Source organism: Scleropages formosus, chromosome 7, assembly GCF_900964775.1.
Source record: "Scleropages formosus chromosome 7, fSclFor1.1, whole genome shotgun sequence".
Classification (NCBI taxonomy): domain Eukaryota; kingdom Metazoa; phylum Chordata; class Actinopteri; order Osteoglossiformes; family Osteoglossidae; genus Scleropages; species Scleropages formosus.
In genome coordinates, this window is record NC_041812.1 from 15,354,120 (window position 1) to 15,371,521 (window position 17,402).

At 46.3% G+C, this 17,402-nt stretch overlaps 1 protein-coding gene across 4 annotated transcripts in view; it reads right to left on the reverse strand.

Moving 5' to 3' along the window:
* Positions 1-17,402, reverse strand: part of jph3b (junctophilin 3b) — a 37,255-nt gene that overhangs the window by 10,239 nt on the left and 9,614 nt on the right. For all 4 annotated transcript variants that reach the window (XM_029253774.1, XM_029253776.1, XM_029253775.1 and 1 more), the window contains one exon: positions 8,725-9,523. In XM_029253774.1, the coding sequence (XP_029109607.1) occupies positions 8,725-9,523 (799 nt within the window). The remainder of the gene's footprint in view (positions 1-8,724; positions 9,524-17,402) is intronic.

The following is a 17,402-nucleotide window of genomic DNA, read 5'->3' on the forward strand; positions in this document are numbered from 1 at the left end:
GTGCGAATGCTCCCGAAAGGTCCTGTACGAGTATCCATTTTTTGCGCGACGCACATCACGTGAGGCTTTTCAAAAAAGAGCCGCTCGTTGACGAAACCTCAAGAACGAAGCCGAGCTCCCGGAGGCTGGTAAATAATTAAAACGGAGTATCGATGTGTGTGTGTGTGAGAGGCTCTGGTGCTCACCCACACCACGTTTCTCAGTGAATCGCGAACACCTGTCTCCTCTCCATTTTCCTCCAAGATCATCTCTGCCGGTGACCTATGACACAGCCACAGAGATACTGGCGCTCCTGTTTTAGGTGCATCTGCTGTGGGGTGTTTGTTCGAAACGCATGTGATGGGTATAACACACACACGCACACACACACACACACACACACACACACACACACACATCTTCTGAACCGCTTGTCCCATACGGGGTCACGGGGAACCGGAGCCTATCCGGCAACACAGGGCGTAAGGCCGGAGGGGGAGGGGACACACCCAGGACGGGACGCCAGTCTGTCGCAAGGCACCCCAAGCAGGACTCGAACCCCAGACCCACCGGAGAGCAGGACCCAGTCCAACCCACTGCGCCACCGCGATGGGTATAACATATGTGACCAATACAGGAAAGAGGAGCGAAACCACATCTTTGCAGATGACTGAGGCTCTCCCCTTCTCTTCTTCTCCCTCCTCCCTCCTCACTTGTGCTGTGCACTCCTCTGTCGCTCCCCTCTCTCCCTCCATGTTTACCTCACCACCCGTTCCTCTGTCTCTTCCTCCTGTATTAGTGCACTGGCTGTCTTGGTGCAGTATTGCATGTCGATATCTATTGATTTTCTCACTCTCTGTCTCCAGTTGCTCTTCTAGCGCTCAGCTGTAATGCTGAGACCCCCCCCAACCCCCCAACCGACCGACCCCGCTCCTTTTCAGGCCCCCACGATCTATCTCATTTATCTAAATCACCCCCCGTTGCCATCATCCCGCTCTGGCCCAATGAAGCAATTGTCTCGTGCGATTAAAGGTGAGGGGTAGGGTCGCAACAGTTAAGACGGGTCTCAAAACACATCTCTTTCAGACTCACTTCTTCCCTGGTGTCCTGTGAGCTCGATGAACAAGTACTATGCTATCTACTAAAAATTAAAAATTAAAAAAAATATATATGTAGGGGGGTGCGGTGGCGCAGTGGGTTAGGCCGGGACCTGCTCTGCGGTGGGTCTGGGGTTCGAGTCCCACTTGGGGTGCCTTGCGACGGACTGGCGTCCCGTCCTGGGTGCGTCCCCTCCCCCTCCAGCCCTACGCCCTGTGTTGCCGGGTTAGGCTCCGGCTCCCCGCAACCCCATATGGGACAAGCGGTTCAGAAAATGTGTGTGTGCAGCTACCGGTGTCATGTACACTGGTTCATGTGGTGGAATGAGACAAATCGACTTTACTCAAGAATCATGCGTCTACATCCAAATCTCTCCTTCTGCTGATGTAATGAACTTTTTCTATTGGTTTCTGAGACGTACTCTGCTTTGGAGTACAGCGTCCGCTAAACGAATGAATGCACATGTCATTCACGGCGCAGAAGTACAGGCGGGATTCCAGAAAATGCTGTGAAACATCTGAGAAATAATTTAAGACATATTCCTTCAAAAAAAAAAAAAAAAAAAAAGGCTGCAAGCTAGCTAGCGCCATCATAACTTCGGTATGGCCTGCAGTTATTTGACGAAAATTTCATTTAAAAAAAAAAAAAGTTTAAAACTGTAATACCAAAGCTTCCTACATTTTGTCAATAATTGTAAGAGTATAATAGCAGAGAATGTTAAGATTAGTCATTCCTCAACACTGATTTCATTACTTCGCAAAAGACCCAAGCCTTTTCCATTAACGTAAATGGCTTTAAGTGTAGGAAAAATTGCCATGTCCACAGAGACAGTGTTTATGGACATAATTACTGTGTACAGTCCAACTGTAGTGCACAGTCATCTAGTATGTAATTCTTTTTTTGTGCGCGACACAATTTGATCTAATACTGTGTAAAGAATGGATAGCTAATAAATATTTTTTTTTCCGTTTTACTTCATCTTAAACCATAAAAGGCCCCTGGACTTGTTCAATGAAAAAAAAAAAATCGGTTTATTCTCTGTCACGCTTTGTCGCGTCTTAATAGCTCTGGTTCATACAGAAAAAAAAATATCCTTTCATGATTTCTTTACTCTTATCGTTAAGCGCTAGAGGACAGAGGTTTAGATTCTAGGGTGGTCGAGGCCCCCCTCCGAAGTGTTAATTAGTGAGAATATTACAAAGTCAGAACTATTAACTGTTATGACTTCCTATTGTATAATTTTATTAAAACAATTGATGAATGCAGCATTAAATGACATTTCTGCATAGAGTGTGAGACAAGCCCATTTTACACTGCTGTTTTAACATGGTGGGACTGGGTGGAAGTGGTTGCAGTCTGAGCCCAGTAGGTGGCGCAGTAGTTAAAGCTGTTGAGTTACGCTCGAAGGATGCAGGTTCAAATACCAGCTCCTGCTCTAGCACCCTTGATCAAGGTATTTACCCTGAACTGGTATAGTAAATGTGCCCAGCTGTATAAATGGGTAAGTAGCTTAATATTATAGCGTACATATAAGTCACTTTGGAGAAAAGCTGCTCCTTTCACAGATGAATTTTAGGTCTTTCCCAAGATTGGCCTATAGGGGGAGCCAGCTCTCCTCCTTCCTGTTGTCCTGGCAACAGCAGGACAGTAGGTGGATAGAGAGAGGATGCTCCTGTTCAGTGCTACTTTGCCACTGTAAACAAGAGTAGTTTATACTTACAAACAGGTGGAAGCAGGAACAGTCAGTGACACACACACACACACACACACACGCACAGGTTTGCTGCTTTTATTCTAAACTGTAAGGAAAAATGAGCCTTGAGCACATTAACTTCACATTAATTCATTTAACCTTACCGACACTCGCTGGAATAAAGCAATATAATTTGACAAGACGAGCACATTAGTTCTGCTCTACAAGGGAACGAATCAGAGGTCAAAGTTTACTGCCAGGTAAGGCTCAGAATTCAAGGAGACATCTAGATCGCATACGTTCATTTACTCAGGGACGTGCGCTCTAGCTTGATCTTTGTTCTACATCGGAGATTAGAGAGCAGTTCATAGTTACTGTCTTTATGTAGCTGTTACCAAGTCGCTGTATGGATTCTCATGCTTAGGGCCTCATAGAGGTTTGTGGTGCATGATGGGCGACTACGTAGCCGAGAAAGTTAAAGGCTGGTCCTCAACCGCTCATGGTTCACCTGTTGGGTGTGATCGGATAATATATCAAGAACAGCGCAAAGGAGATTTCAGTTCTATTTATAATAATTTAGACCCAGGGCTACAGCAGATCATTAACAAGTTAAGTCAGAGCGCTAATTATTCCTTGACATCAGTGGCAAGCCATGAGCCCTCCTCTCTCTCTCTCTCTCTCTCTCTCTCTCTCATACACACACACACACACACACACAGTCTCTCACATGATGCTGTTGATGTGACGCTATCGTGTAACGTTTGGGCTGCTCGCCGCTGCCTGTCTGCGCACACAGCAAATATCGATCCCTTGGCCGTTGTCGCGGTTCTAATGCAGACCGGGGCGCTTGGGTTTCCAGCGTAGAGACCATGTGGGAACCGCCAGACCATAAAGCGCTGTCGCCGTGGCTTCGCGGCAGAAGCATTCTGCACGCAACACTTCGCTTTGCTTCAAGAAATGGTTTGGCCTGAAGAGTCTCCAGCTGGCAGGGCTGGTGCCAGACAGGTGTTGGTTACGTGTTAGTGGGTTAGTCAGTTTCACAGCCATCTGACCGGGTAGCTCTTTGTATAATTGAAAGCCGTGCTTCTTAGCGAGCCGATGACAACCCATATCGGGGCATTTGCCGGACACATTCGCAGCCGCAGCTCTCGTTTCGGACATACATTATCTGTGAATGCCAGCCCGCTTTCACTATCCCTCTTCGACCCTCTTCTGCTGACTCGGCTGATTCCCTAATCGACGCCCACGTGCTACAAGAAGCTATGGAAAAGACACGGTATCCACCACGCTCTCGATTTTTCCAGTTTTTACATGTAGGCCGTTTATTCTGGGCCGACACGCAGAATCTGAGCGTACGTACGAGTGGGACGTAAGCAAGCACGGAAGGGAGACTCAGCCGAGTCCACGCTACGTGGCGTGTAGCCCTCTGAACGCGGACCGCGCGTACTCCAGCACACGAGCCCAGCATGAGCTGCGCCGGTGTGTTTGAAGGCCTTATCGTAGGGCAAACCTGGCTGCTTGGAAGATGACCTAGAGGAAGCAACTTGAGGGGCTTAACAAGCTTAGTGACTGTCGGAACCCACCTTCACTTGCTCTGCTGCTCAAAGCCATTGAGTTCTCTGATTTCCCAGCGAATAGTCAACATCTCCCGTCGAGTTGTGTCCATCTCTTGTCCACTATTCCCTCTGCCTTCGTAAACTTGTCTCGCTGCTGCCTTCAGTTGTTCACCTTCTTTTCATGAAGGGTTCTTTTTCCACTCCTCTATTCTCCCAGATTCGAGGAATTATTCTCCACTGAGCATTTTCATGTGACCATTTCGTATTCATCCTCTTCATACCTCGCGCACACACTGACTGAAACCGCTCGTCCCGAGCGGGGTCGCGGCAAACCGGAGCCTAACCCGGCAACACAGGGCGGAAGGCCGGAGGGGGAGGGGACACACCCAGGACGGGACGCCAATCTGTCGCGAGGCACCCCAAGCAGGACTCGAACCCCAGACCCACCAGAGAGTAGGACCCAGCCAAACCCGCCGCACCCCCCTCTTCATACCTTCTCTCATTAAAACTTTTCTCAGTACTTCGTATGTGTATGTGTGTACTTCACATATGCCAGAGCAGTCAAAAGTCAAAAGACATAATATAAGAAGAAGGTCATTAGTATTATATCTTTAAGAATCTCCTGTGTTTAAGAAACACTTATAGGATAAAACATATTTATATTCATCCACATGTATTACCATCACACTATCCCAAATGTCTTCAGGTGTTTCTTGAAAGCACATCTTAGACCCAAACTCCTCCCCATTTCATGTAACTGAGAATTTGCTCCCCTTTTCCTGTTTCCTCAGAAAGACAAATGGAAGCTGTACGCTCATCCTATTTTAGGTCAGCTTAAAATACAGCATTCCTGGTGTTTTTCAGGTATACAATATTCATGTCCTCTTTTCAAAATGTCCTCTGCCCTAACATGTTGCCTGATGGACCGACCATCTGTGAGATTTTGTCCGAAGTGCCGGGTGCTCCTGTTTCCGGTACCCGTGGATAGCCTTGACCATTCTTCAGGCCCATTCCTGTCAACTTACTCTAGCGGTTCTTTTCTCCTTTTGTGAGCGTGTGTCTGCGTGCTATCTGACCCACATTAGTCACAACCCCAGCAGAAGACATTCCTGCTGGCTCCGAGCGGACTGACCCCCTGGGCTTGCCTGAAGAGCGGCGAGCCAAACTCACGCTGCTGTGAATTTGTTACCTGAAGGTTGCTGGTTCAGTCTTCATTACCCAAAACTGCTTTGGTGCCCTTGAGAAGGCAAGGAATGCTTTTGTCTGAATTGGTCCATTAAAATAAAAAACACCAGCTAAGCAACAAATAAATGTAGCCTGGTACGGAAAGCTGTCGGCACATTTATAGCTGTTTTATGGTGCGGCTCCTTCAAGAGTCTGCACAGCAAGTCGGGCGTGCGCAGATTTTTCTCTTTCATACATGTCCGTATTGCGATCCAACACATGCACGGGGTATGGGAACCAATTCTGCGCCTCTGTCCCAATTCAGCAATAGCATTCAAAGTGCTATTAAAACAAACAAATAACAAACGAGTACGAAACATGCACGGTCTTGGTAGTGAACCGCATATAAAACACACCAAAGTACAGAACACATATGACATAAACACAATATGACCCTGCTACCTCACTCTGTCCAGCTGAAATAGCACGAACCAGCTTGAACAACTGAACGCACGGTTAGTACAAATAACCATATGCATCTTAATCTAATGAAAAAAAAAAAATCACATGCAAATTACTGTGGTCACTACACAAAATAAAATACTATTATTGTATTTCAAACTTCCCCGGGTTACAGAAGAGTTCTTCTAGAAAAATGTGCATGACTACTGTACTTAAAACTGCTGGACAACATAATAATAATGATAATAACAGGGGGTGTGGTGACAAGGTGGGTTTGGCCTGTGCCTGCTCTCCGGTGGATCTGGGGTTCAAGTCCCGCTTGGGGTGCTTTGCGACGGACTGGCGTCCCGTCCTGGGTGTGTCCCTTCACCCTCCAGCCTCGCGCCCTGTGTTGCCGGGTTAGGCTCGGGCTCGCCGCGACCCCGTATGGGACAAGCGGTTTCAGGTGATGTGTGTGTATTTAGTACAATAAAAGATATCAGGAAGAGTACACACACACACACACACATTTTCAGAACCGCTTGTCCCATACGGGGTCACGGGGAACCGGAGCCAACCCGGCAACACAGGGCGTAAGGCCGGAGAGGGAGGGGACACACCCAGGACGGGACGCCAGTCCGTCGCAAGGCACCCCAAGCGGGACTCGAACCCCAGACCCACTGGAGAGCAGGACCCGGTCCAACCCACTGCGCCACTGCGCCCCCCTTCCTGATAAATACATGGTATGAGATTATCCAGAGGATCACTGATGAGCGCCACTGAAAATCCAGTTTGTCCAGCTCAAAGGCAATACTGTGAAAACCCTTACAGTAAGAATTTACTCAATTATTTACTCGATTAATCCCCTCAAACATAACAGTCATTATGACAGCGACTACATATTCATGAGAATAAACAATGAATAACAATGGGTTGGAGAGCCCCTAAACTAAAGGTGGGCAAACCTGAGCAGAATGAAAAGCCTTAACAAAGGTATGTCCATCTGGACTCAGTACTGAGAACAGAAAAATTCACAGCGGAGCAAAAGGATGGATCCAGCGATGCTGTCAATATCATATAATAAGTATGGTTATGGAGAAGCAGACACCACCTTTCAGGGCTTTTCTGATGCAAAAAGAGTTGTTGTTGATTTAATAGTTAATGTAAATGTAATATTTTATTCACAGTAAAGCACTTGCAAGTGCTTGCATTGCGTGTGTGTGTTTGCGTGCATGCCTCAGCGTGTAGGCGGCTACGTGTCCATGTGCTATGTACGTGGGAGGGTGTGTGTGGGCCGGTGGGTGTATGAGAATGTGTGTGTTTTTTTGCTTGTGTGTTGGCAAGTCCCCAGCACAGCCTTTCCACTCTGTCTCTCTCTCTCTCTCTCTCTCTCTCTCTCTCTCTCTCTCTCTCTCTCTCTCTCTATTGCTCTATCTCTCTCTCGCTCTTTCTCGCTCTCTCTCGCTCGCTCTCGCGGGCTGGCAGCCAGCACCGTGTTGGCATAATGCGGAAATCTCTCTCGGTCTCTCCTTCTCTTTCTCGCTCCCTTGCTCTCTAGCCCTCCCTCCATCTCTCTTGCTCACTCCTTCGATTTTTCTTGCTCTGCCCATCTGTCCCTCATCATTTCAGAATTCAAATTCCTATTCAAGCTGGCTTTATTTGCATGACAGGAGGTGCAAAGCTCTGTAGTCTCTGCTAAAATAAAACGAAGGGAAATCTTGACACAGAGAGCCAACGTTAACTCCGGAAAATCAAGGTGGAAATGGTAAAAGCACCAAATGTGATTTAAGCAGCATGTATTTTTCTACGCTGTCTTCCTCGCTCATCCTCTCCGTACCTCATTAACTGGTGGAGGAGTTTACTAGGCGAGAGTATAATGTAACCGTGGAGAAACACTGCTCTGTCTCTGCCCGTCATCGGCGTGGTAACTTTCCTGGATGCAACATACTGCTCCAGTGCCAAAATAACATAAATACACTGTCTGTTCACAGCCACTTTTGGTTTCTGTGATGCAAATGCCCTTCATACAGCCAGAATACAGCACCAAATTAACAGCTTTTCTGCAAGTCATGTCGTAATTTATAGCGTGTACCAGCAAGATCTGTAACGTCGACAGATTCATTTTTCCCCCCGAAATGTTTGATCCTCCTGTGTACGTCATGAAGCCTGTCATTTTCGATGGTCTTTCCAATTGTCGTTCACTAAAAATGGCCTGCATGAGTACGTAACTCGCTCGACTGAGAATTTGGATGTAGGCCTGTGTATGTGCACTCATCTCTACTCGCCAGTCGTGGTTTTATCCATGGGAGGTCTCCGCTGTTCCATGAAAGGTCGGTCTCGGCCGCAGTTACCACTTGCTCTGTTTCCAGCTAGACAGAGTCTTCCTTAACCTCAGTTCGCACGTCTTCATTTTGACCATTAAACCTAAGATGCCCAGAGCTGTAGTTCAGCAATAGGATTTACACTTTCCTTCCGAAAAAATATGCTGTTATGCACCAAGACTTCGATTTGCAGTGCCGTGCTCTTAAATGACCACCTCGAATGTTACACGAGAACCTGCGGTTCTACAAACGGTTTACGGCAGTGCTCCGTAGTACAGACTCTAACTTTAACCAGCATCCAATAAGCAGCCACGGATGAATAAAACACCATTTCCTTCCAGTAAAGGTATCCCCTCTCTACAGCCCGCAGCAGATCCAGTCAGCAATGATATGGGAAAAGATTACCACTGTATGCAGTGCAAACACAGCTCAAGAGGACAGGAGCCAGAGATGGATCTCAGGCAGGTCTTACCGGGACAGCGCGATCTCCGCCTTCTGCTTGGCGATCTCAGCCGCCTTCTCGGCGGCCTCCACGGCACGGTCCACCTTCTCGCGGATGCGGCTGCCGCGCAGCGGGATCAGGTTCTTGCGCTTGCCGCTCACCAGGACGTTCTGCTTGTACTTGCCCTCCTCCTTGGTCCCGTCGGGGAAGGTGGTGCAGCCATAGCCGTGCCGCTTGTTGGCCGCCCACTCGCCTTCGTAGCGCAGGCCATCGGAGCGGCGGCTCACGCCGCAGCCGGCCCGCTTGTCGTTCTTCCATTCCCCGGCGTAGGCCTCGGTCGTGGTGGCATCCACGTCGTCCTCCAGCACGGACAGCTCCGCCTCACCCTCGCCCAGGCTGATGGTGGAGTTGATGTCGGAAGCAGCCGAGCTGACAGTGCTCATGCCGGCCTCGCTGCGGAAGGAGCTCTGTTTGCTCCGTTGGCTCGCAAGAGAGCTCTTGGACTCAGACTTGCGCAGCTTGAGCCCGCTGAGGATGGAGCGGCGGAAGAGGCCCTTCTTCTTGCCTTTGAGAAGCTCGGCCTCGCCGTGCGCTGTCAAGACAAAGCCACCGCGCGACACAGCCGGACTGCCCGCTGCTGCACCGCCCGGTCCCCCGGCGCCCCCCGCGCCATCCGGGTGAAGCACCGTCCCGTTGCTGTGCTCCGAGCGCAGGGAGTTTATGGAGGTGCGCAGCGGCGAGCGGATGACGGCCGCCATGCCGTAGGGCACGCTCTGGCGCACGCCATACCCGTGACGCATGCCCCCAACCCACTGGCCCTGGTACGTTCCTGCAGGAGAGGGATACAATAGGGAGGTGAAGCAGTCAGAAAACGGCCCATCAACACACTACCGACATCCCGTACGAGTGGAACCGCCTCATCGCAGATGCGTGACTGATCGCTGGCAAAGACGCTAACATATTTTCGTACGTTCGTGATGCCCTCGCCATAAGCGGAGATGTACTCTTGTTAGTTCTGAGTTACTGCAAGACACCGTCCTTAGCTTATCCTCTGCAGAGGGTGCAGAGAGCACCTCCACCTGGACTGAGCGCCAGGAAACCGCGATATGTATCCTCACATACCACACAGGACAAAACAAACCAAGTCAGCCTTTCCTTGGATCATGGAGACTCCGACTGGTCTGGGAGGACCCAGAGAGAGGAGGACACACAAAGTCTGTGGCTCACTTGCTATTTTCCTTCAGTATAGTAGCTCCTCGGTCCCGAAGACACGAACAGGAAGGCGAAGCGCTTAGGAGGCATTCCTGCTATAGCGGTTACCTCGTATGACCTGCCCAGCACCGAATCAAAGCTGCGCTTTTCGACTGTGAGCAACCCCCTCTTAGACAGAAGCCTAGTTACTAAATAACATACTGTCACATTGTGAATGTGCTCGACAAGCCACTGCATGTGTCAACAGCCATAAGAGCCTAACCTGGCAACACAGGGCATAAGGCTGGAGGGGGAGGGGACACACCCAGGACGGAACGCCAGTCCATCGCAAGGCACCCCAAGCGGGACTCGAACCCCACGCCCACTGGAGAGCAGGCACAGGCCAAACCCGCTGTGCCACCACACCTCCTCCTCCTCAGGAAAAGTTCTCCAGGAAGTGAATCAGTTTATATTTGAATGTATTTTTGCTCCTTTCGGCTTCGAAGAGCAGTGTGGGGAAAGCACAATGTTAGGCTTTATAAGTGCTAATGTCGATGGAGGGAAAATGGAGCAGGGCGACAGCGAGGGAGGGGCTGTCCCGTACTTTCCGCCCCCCCACGACGAGCAGCTAAATCTTCCTCCGACGAGGAACAGCTGATCGCCGTGCCGGACCGCGGCTCGCTTGAGCCGACATGCCGTCGGATCGTTATTTATTTTCCTGACAGGCGCACTTACGTAAGGCCACTTACTGGTTCTTAGCAGTGCATTCACTACCCAGTTGAGCGGCTGGCTCTTTTTCACTTTTTTTAAATACCACAGTGACTGGGGGCATTTCAAAACACTGCCCCCGGGTATTGAACAACAAACCGAGCGCAAGTTTTATGCTGCGAACACACGGTTCGCACGGAGACGAACAGAGTACCGCATTTCTGATTTCCGTCCATATACAACATATCATGTTCCTATTAGCTGATCACAATTTTTTTTAATCGCTCTTATTCTTTATTCTACTCTGCTAACTCATAGCTGCCATTTTAGACCAGGTCTCTTGTCACTGGTTCAGTTTCAGCAGACTTTACCGAGCGCTGGCTTATTTGTGGAGAAACGGGTGGACGTCAGTTACGCCTATAACGACATTCACTTTCTTTGCTTATGTCTGCCATCATTTTACGTTATAACAAATCAGTGCTATTCTTGTTTCAAGAGCAGAAATTTTGTAAAGACAGGAGACACTTATTTACGTGCAAGCTTGTAATAACAGTAAAACGTTAAAGATGGATGAAAGAGAAAATCACCAGAATAACATAAAAATGTTCGTAGATGAGTATGATACCTAGACAAATATTGTGGAATGAATACATTTTCAATTTAAAAACCTGCACTGCAGCGTTCAGTCATTTAGATGTGTCCAAGAGGATACAGAAAATGAGGGCTGGAGGGCAGAAGGGCAGAGGAATAGGGTGAATAATACTGTGCGCTACATTTGAGAAGCTGAGAAAAGCACTTTTGGCAGAGAACAAACTTTGCTTCGTGGGAAATGTCTTGATCTACAAAGTGAGCGATGTACATATGGACGTTAAATTGAACAGGGGCTCATTTTATAGACCATGCAAGAAAAAGGCCAAGTTATCACAGCGTCACCAGAATGTTTTACCCATATAACCAAAGGATATTTGCTACACAACTGGCCTTACAGAGGTATAATAGTTAATATTTGTTTGTATATGTAAAATATAACGCCAAAATAACCGATTTATTGAAATTTTGGAAGGTAGTGCATACTTCGTACAACCATCTTAGCTGCTCCTGTTTGATCTCATGATCTGCGTATTTCACAAGCACAAACTCAATAATCCACACATTTTATATGCAATCTGTGGTCTTCATTCCTAGTTTAGGTTTGTATAAGCTACATTTGTTGACATCATCAGTTGGTTTTTTTTTATTGACTATGCTATCTTACAGTGAGATCCTTGATGACTATGTGTAGATCATTTCTGATTATAGAACATCTCTGACTTTCATTGTTCGGCATCCCAGGATTTCTTCAGAAAGCCATTACAGGCATCATATCCAGGGTGTGCCCTGACTAACCTGGTGCCCTGTGCTTCTGGGAGAGGCTCTGGACCACCGGAACCCTGAGTTGGGCAAGCCGATGGCGAGAGGGAGTAAGTGAGCCGTCACAGGACCCAGTTGCCTGACACAAGTGGGACAGAGCACATGGGCCTTCTGAAGCGATGCTCTAGGGCAGCCCATTAAACTCCAGAGTGGCCTGACTGATGCCCATTTTCCTTTCCAGCTGAGCTGCTCATTCCTTGGTTGAAATTTTTATTCAATGCACTAAAAATCATGCTAAAGAGAATTTGTGAACTGAGAACTGTTTCTCTAAAACATTTTTCTAAAATTTTACTTTTTTTATTCAAAATTTAATTCTGTTAAATCAAATTTAAATTGCCCCCCTTTCCCTTTATTTCGGAAATCAAAACAAAGCAGAACAAATAAGTATCGTTTTTTTTTTTTTAGGTTTGTCAACCATTTACTGTTTAATTGTTCAAGGGCTAAGAAGACAAATAATTGCTTGATTCATTGAAATAATTAATCAGTTTTAGGGGCAAAAATCTCTACTTGCATTTCAATCATTACAATACATTCCTCTATTAACCCTCACCCTCTTTCAACCTTCATTCAGTTTGACATGAGAGAGGAACAACAGGGAGCTCTCCCTGTAATGCATTTGATTTAACATGATTAAAATTGTGCGATGCATTCAATCAAAATCCCAATCAGGGACTAATTGAGAGCTTGGCTGCGACAAAAATGAGCAAACCCTCAGCCCGGAGCTCAATATCCCTGCTCTACTGTGAGCGCACAGAAACCTAGATCTGAGCATCACTCATTTAAGCCAAGTGTAAGTCACTGCAGTTGTATCACTCACTGAAGTTTTTTTTTTTTCTGCGTGGCTGCACTAAAATGAATTTCTTAGATCTACATTAAACTTCTAGCTGCTTTTTGACGGGAAAATAGGCAGCGAGACACAACAACCCACAATGTGTGCATTCTGCATGCCATAGAACTGGCAAACATCCCAAGAGACTATAGCTTATCTGTCACACACACAGACACTAGCAGGGCAATCACAGATCATATTTTAGCACCCTTATATCAAATAGTTTCCAGTGTCCCTTCTTATGGAATGCTGTTTTTGACATTAAGATTGCGTAAAATTAAAAAAAAAAAAAAAAAAAAAAAAAAAAAACAATAGTGCTTTGTCTGGCCCTGTAATAAACCTCCGTGATCATCTCTCCTCCATATTCTCGGTTTTCGTGCCGTTTTGAAGGGGCTGTATTGCAATGACACAGCAGCGTCGCTCACACACAGGTGGCTGTGAAAACAACACGAGCTGACAGAGTCAAATAAGAAAAGGTTGGCTGGCTTTTCGAAGCTCCAAATAAGGTCAGAACAGAGACCGCGTTCCCTCTTTATGTCGCTCTCATCCTTCGCCCCGTGTCAGGCCAACGGTAGGCCCTCTCCGTGGTGCTGAAAACTAGGGCAACACTGCTGCCCGTTTCCCACAATGCAGCAAGAGCACGGTGCTTTTCTTCCATTCTCCCGTCCCTGTTACTCTTCTCCAGTTGGTCTCATGTTCCATCAGTCCATTTACTATTATGCCTAATCATGTGCACACGAGCCTTCATCTCCTGCAAAAACTGCCTGGTCAGTGGTATTTCCCTGCACCTCTCTGTATCCGCCTATTCTTCTGCATCCAACAGCCACACATTCATAAAAAGGTGATTTATAATAATATGCACAATACAAGTGATGACGCGTTTAATTACGAGTGACCGATGCTGCAATTACTCCACATGATCAAACAAGCTGAAAGGTTTGAAAAGATGAATGCATTTCTTCCCTACTTAAATTTGCTTATAATACTTGATTTATTAAAGTGATTTCATAAGGTAAATGGAAGTGCTAATTGGCAGCTTTCAGAACGAAGGTGCAGATTAGGCACTGATACCACTGCATTTTGAGCTGCCATTATTAGGGTCGCAATACATATCTATCCTACTACGAACAGCGTAAGTGTGGACCTTTTCAGCCCCCTGCTCTGCAATCCTGACAGTTTTCTCAGCCTGGCTTTTTTCCTCTGCGTTTGTGTAATTCCCCCTATCTCCTGCATGCTTCAGACAAACAGAGAGTACCCGAGAATACCCAATGGTGCACATATTCCTACCGAGACTGCACCTTCTCAACGCATGCACGCGCACACGCACACACACACACACACACACACATCCTGCCCTCTCTGACACCATTGATCTTTGTGTGCTGCCATGTCAATGAATTTCAGAAGCTCGATGAGGCTACAGCAGAGTACATCACAGTTCATCTGCTCCTCCCCCTCTCCTTTTACCGCCACAATGAGCTAGAAACCTCTTTATTCCTCCTCGTCCTGGCTTGTCCTCCTGTGTGTACGATTGTGCTCACAACAGAATGAGCCATTGCTGGAAGAAGCGTTTTCTGTGCGTTTTTTTTTACCAGTTCCCTTCCTCCAAATGTGCACGAGCATAAGTAACAGACCCAAATACAGAGGACCTATCTGGAGCACCATGCCAGCTCAGCCCTGTATCACATAGATGGCTGTGATCTGATCCTGTTGCCCCTGGCGACTAGGAAGGCCCACCCTGTCCCCTTTCCCCCACGCTGCCTGGCATGAGCGGCTGCTGTGTCACCGACAGCTGGCCGGCATCTGGCCCCACCCACGATCCTGTCAGTCGGCAGCTGTGTGCCGTATGACAGTCCACTCTAAACCAGATCAAACATAGCCGTAATCCGATGAGATTACGCAAGAATATTCCCACAGAGAGGCCAGAAATTAGCCCCCAGGCATCTGGAGCAGAGGCGGACAGAGGCACCGCTTGCTGCCCTGGCTTCATTCAGGATTTTAGGCCATTTTCATCTGCTTTCCTCTGCTCTCCCACCATTGTTGTTTCGCAACTCCGAAGAAGGCCCCTCCATGTGTTGCTTTGAGACACTCTCACACAATGAGCTGTGCGTGTGTGGATGGATCTGCATCTGTAACTGTGTTTATATCCAGATGCACTGGGCCTACTCAGGGGCCTTCAGTGCTCTCATTCTGGTTTTTCTTGGACACACACATCCCTGTAAGTAACAGAAGCATGTCATTACAGGATTTACAGGCACGTGGTTTCAGCAACGGTCAACTTGTCCTCCACCTCGAATGTACCCATCTGTTTATTGGGTTTTTGCTGAAAAAATTTGGTTTTGTGTGAAGAACGTTGCAGTTCATAATTGATCAACATGTGCAGTGAGGATTTGAACACCAGGTGTTAAGAAGGCATATTCATTATTACATCATCAAACCGTATTAATTTCCTTCAATTTCCTCTACTTTATCTCCAGTCTACTTCACCTCTATTTTTAAAGGAAACTCAAATGTATCCTTACTATCTCCCCAACACATCTGTCCTATGGATGTCACTTTTATGTATGGAGAGAATGAAGTTCATGCTGGAATGCCCTTCTTTTAAATACCCTTGCCCCCTCATCGTTTCCTTGCTGCACAGGCAACCTAACCATTCTAGGTTAATATGGCTATTCTGAACTTGTATGACCCCCTTCGACCATGAATGACAGAAGCTGTAGCCCAAAGGGAGTCGATAAATGATGAAACCTTTGAAAAATCTGGTAAAGACTTCAAAAGGCAGTGGCACAGATCCATGCCTAGAAAAGGGCCTTTTAGGGATAGATTATCACACGCAAACAAATCTATGTGTACACATTCAAGCAACCCTAAGGCTACTTGACCCATACACTACTCATGTCTGTGTCCAAAGTCTAACATTACTGTGCACTGTGAGTATTGCTAAGTGGTCCACCACATGAAATGTTTTTTCTAACTTGTCACTTGGTTATTTCCTACTTTCTAACTTCTCACAGAAGACTGAGTAGATTTACAATATATCAGACTGTTATAATATTTAAATCAAGGTATTTAGCATAAGGTAAGGACTATCTTCTGCAGAGACGACTTCTTGCATTATGATGTACAATAGAGCTGTCCGAGGTTCTGAAATTGGTAGGCAAGATCGTGGTTTCTTATGGTTTTACAGGAACAATGGATTGTTCAAAAACATACCATTCAGATTAATTGGTGACTTTAAATTCTCCACTGTCCCTGCATGTGAGGGTGACTGAGAGTGTGATATTTTGGCAAAATATCATCAAATCCTGTTAAAATGGACAAAATTACATGACTGGTGAGTTTAATAAGTTTAAATTAGACATCAGCAAGGAGGCTTCTCTGCATTAATTTGTCTGTAATACTTTAAGCCTGTCTACCTGCACTTGTTTAGTTCTGTTGAAGCTATTATATATCGCACACTTTCCAAACCCTCACAAACAAATCATACATGTGATACTCAATATTTATGTATGCACTCAACTGTTATTGTAAGAAAACAAAACAGAAAAGACAAATGAAATGAATACATGAACACAATGAAAACAACACAAATCAATTTGCAGTCACTAAACATGGTTCGGATGGTCCAAACAAGGGACATGATTACTGAGATTATAACAGGCTTAACTAGGAAAAAGAGGTAACAAGGGTTAAGAGACTGAGAACTTAATGCACAACAAGCCAAACTAAAACTGTGAAGAAGACCAGATTGTAACTCTGGTCTCACACCACTCAACTATTGGGAGACACATAAATGGGACTGTTACATTACAGCTGAGTGTATATAAATGAAATTATAACACACTTCTGCAGATATGGTCTCAATCACACTGATCTGAGAAATGGTCTTCCCAAAGAAAAAGGAAGTGATTTTATTATAAATTAGCTAAACTGAGTAATTTACATTGAAATTCCACCCATCCATCCATCCATCCATCCATCCATCCATCCAATTTCAATAACTTCTTGTCCTGAGCAGGGTTAGGGTGAACCAGATCTCATCCTGGCATAAGAGACTAACAGGGGGTACACAATGGACGGGACTTTAGTCACACACACATTTACAAATTGGCAGTTCAACATCACCGATTCACCTGAACTGCACATTTTTGCACTACAGGAGGAAACCCATGCAGTCATGGGAGAACATGCGAACTAAACACAGACTGAGGGATTGAAACCAGATTCTTGTGCACCACCCAGGTGTTGTGAGGTGGCAGTACTCACTGTACCACCAAGCTATTCCCACAGAACATTGAGTTCATAAAAAATATGTCCTACACATCTTACAAATGTAATTTTGGAAACTAATATGTAAAGTAACACACATTATTTGTGAATCACTGATTGCCTTGCAGTTTAGAAAATCATTTGCCATTAACAACATAACATTGTTTGCAGTAACCTACCACTTTGTTATTACAAGATGATAACTATTTCTGTTTTAACGTATATAGACAGCAATGGGTTAAATTCATATTTGAAGACTAATATGATAACAGTGAGAATGGAGTGCAATAGGCAGAGAGTG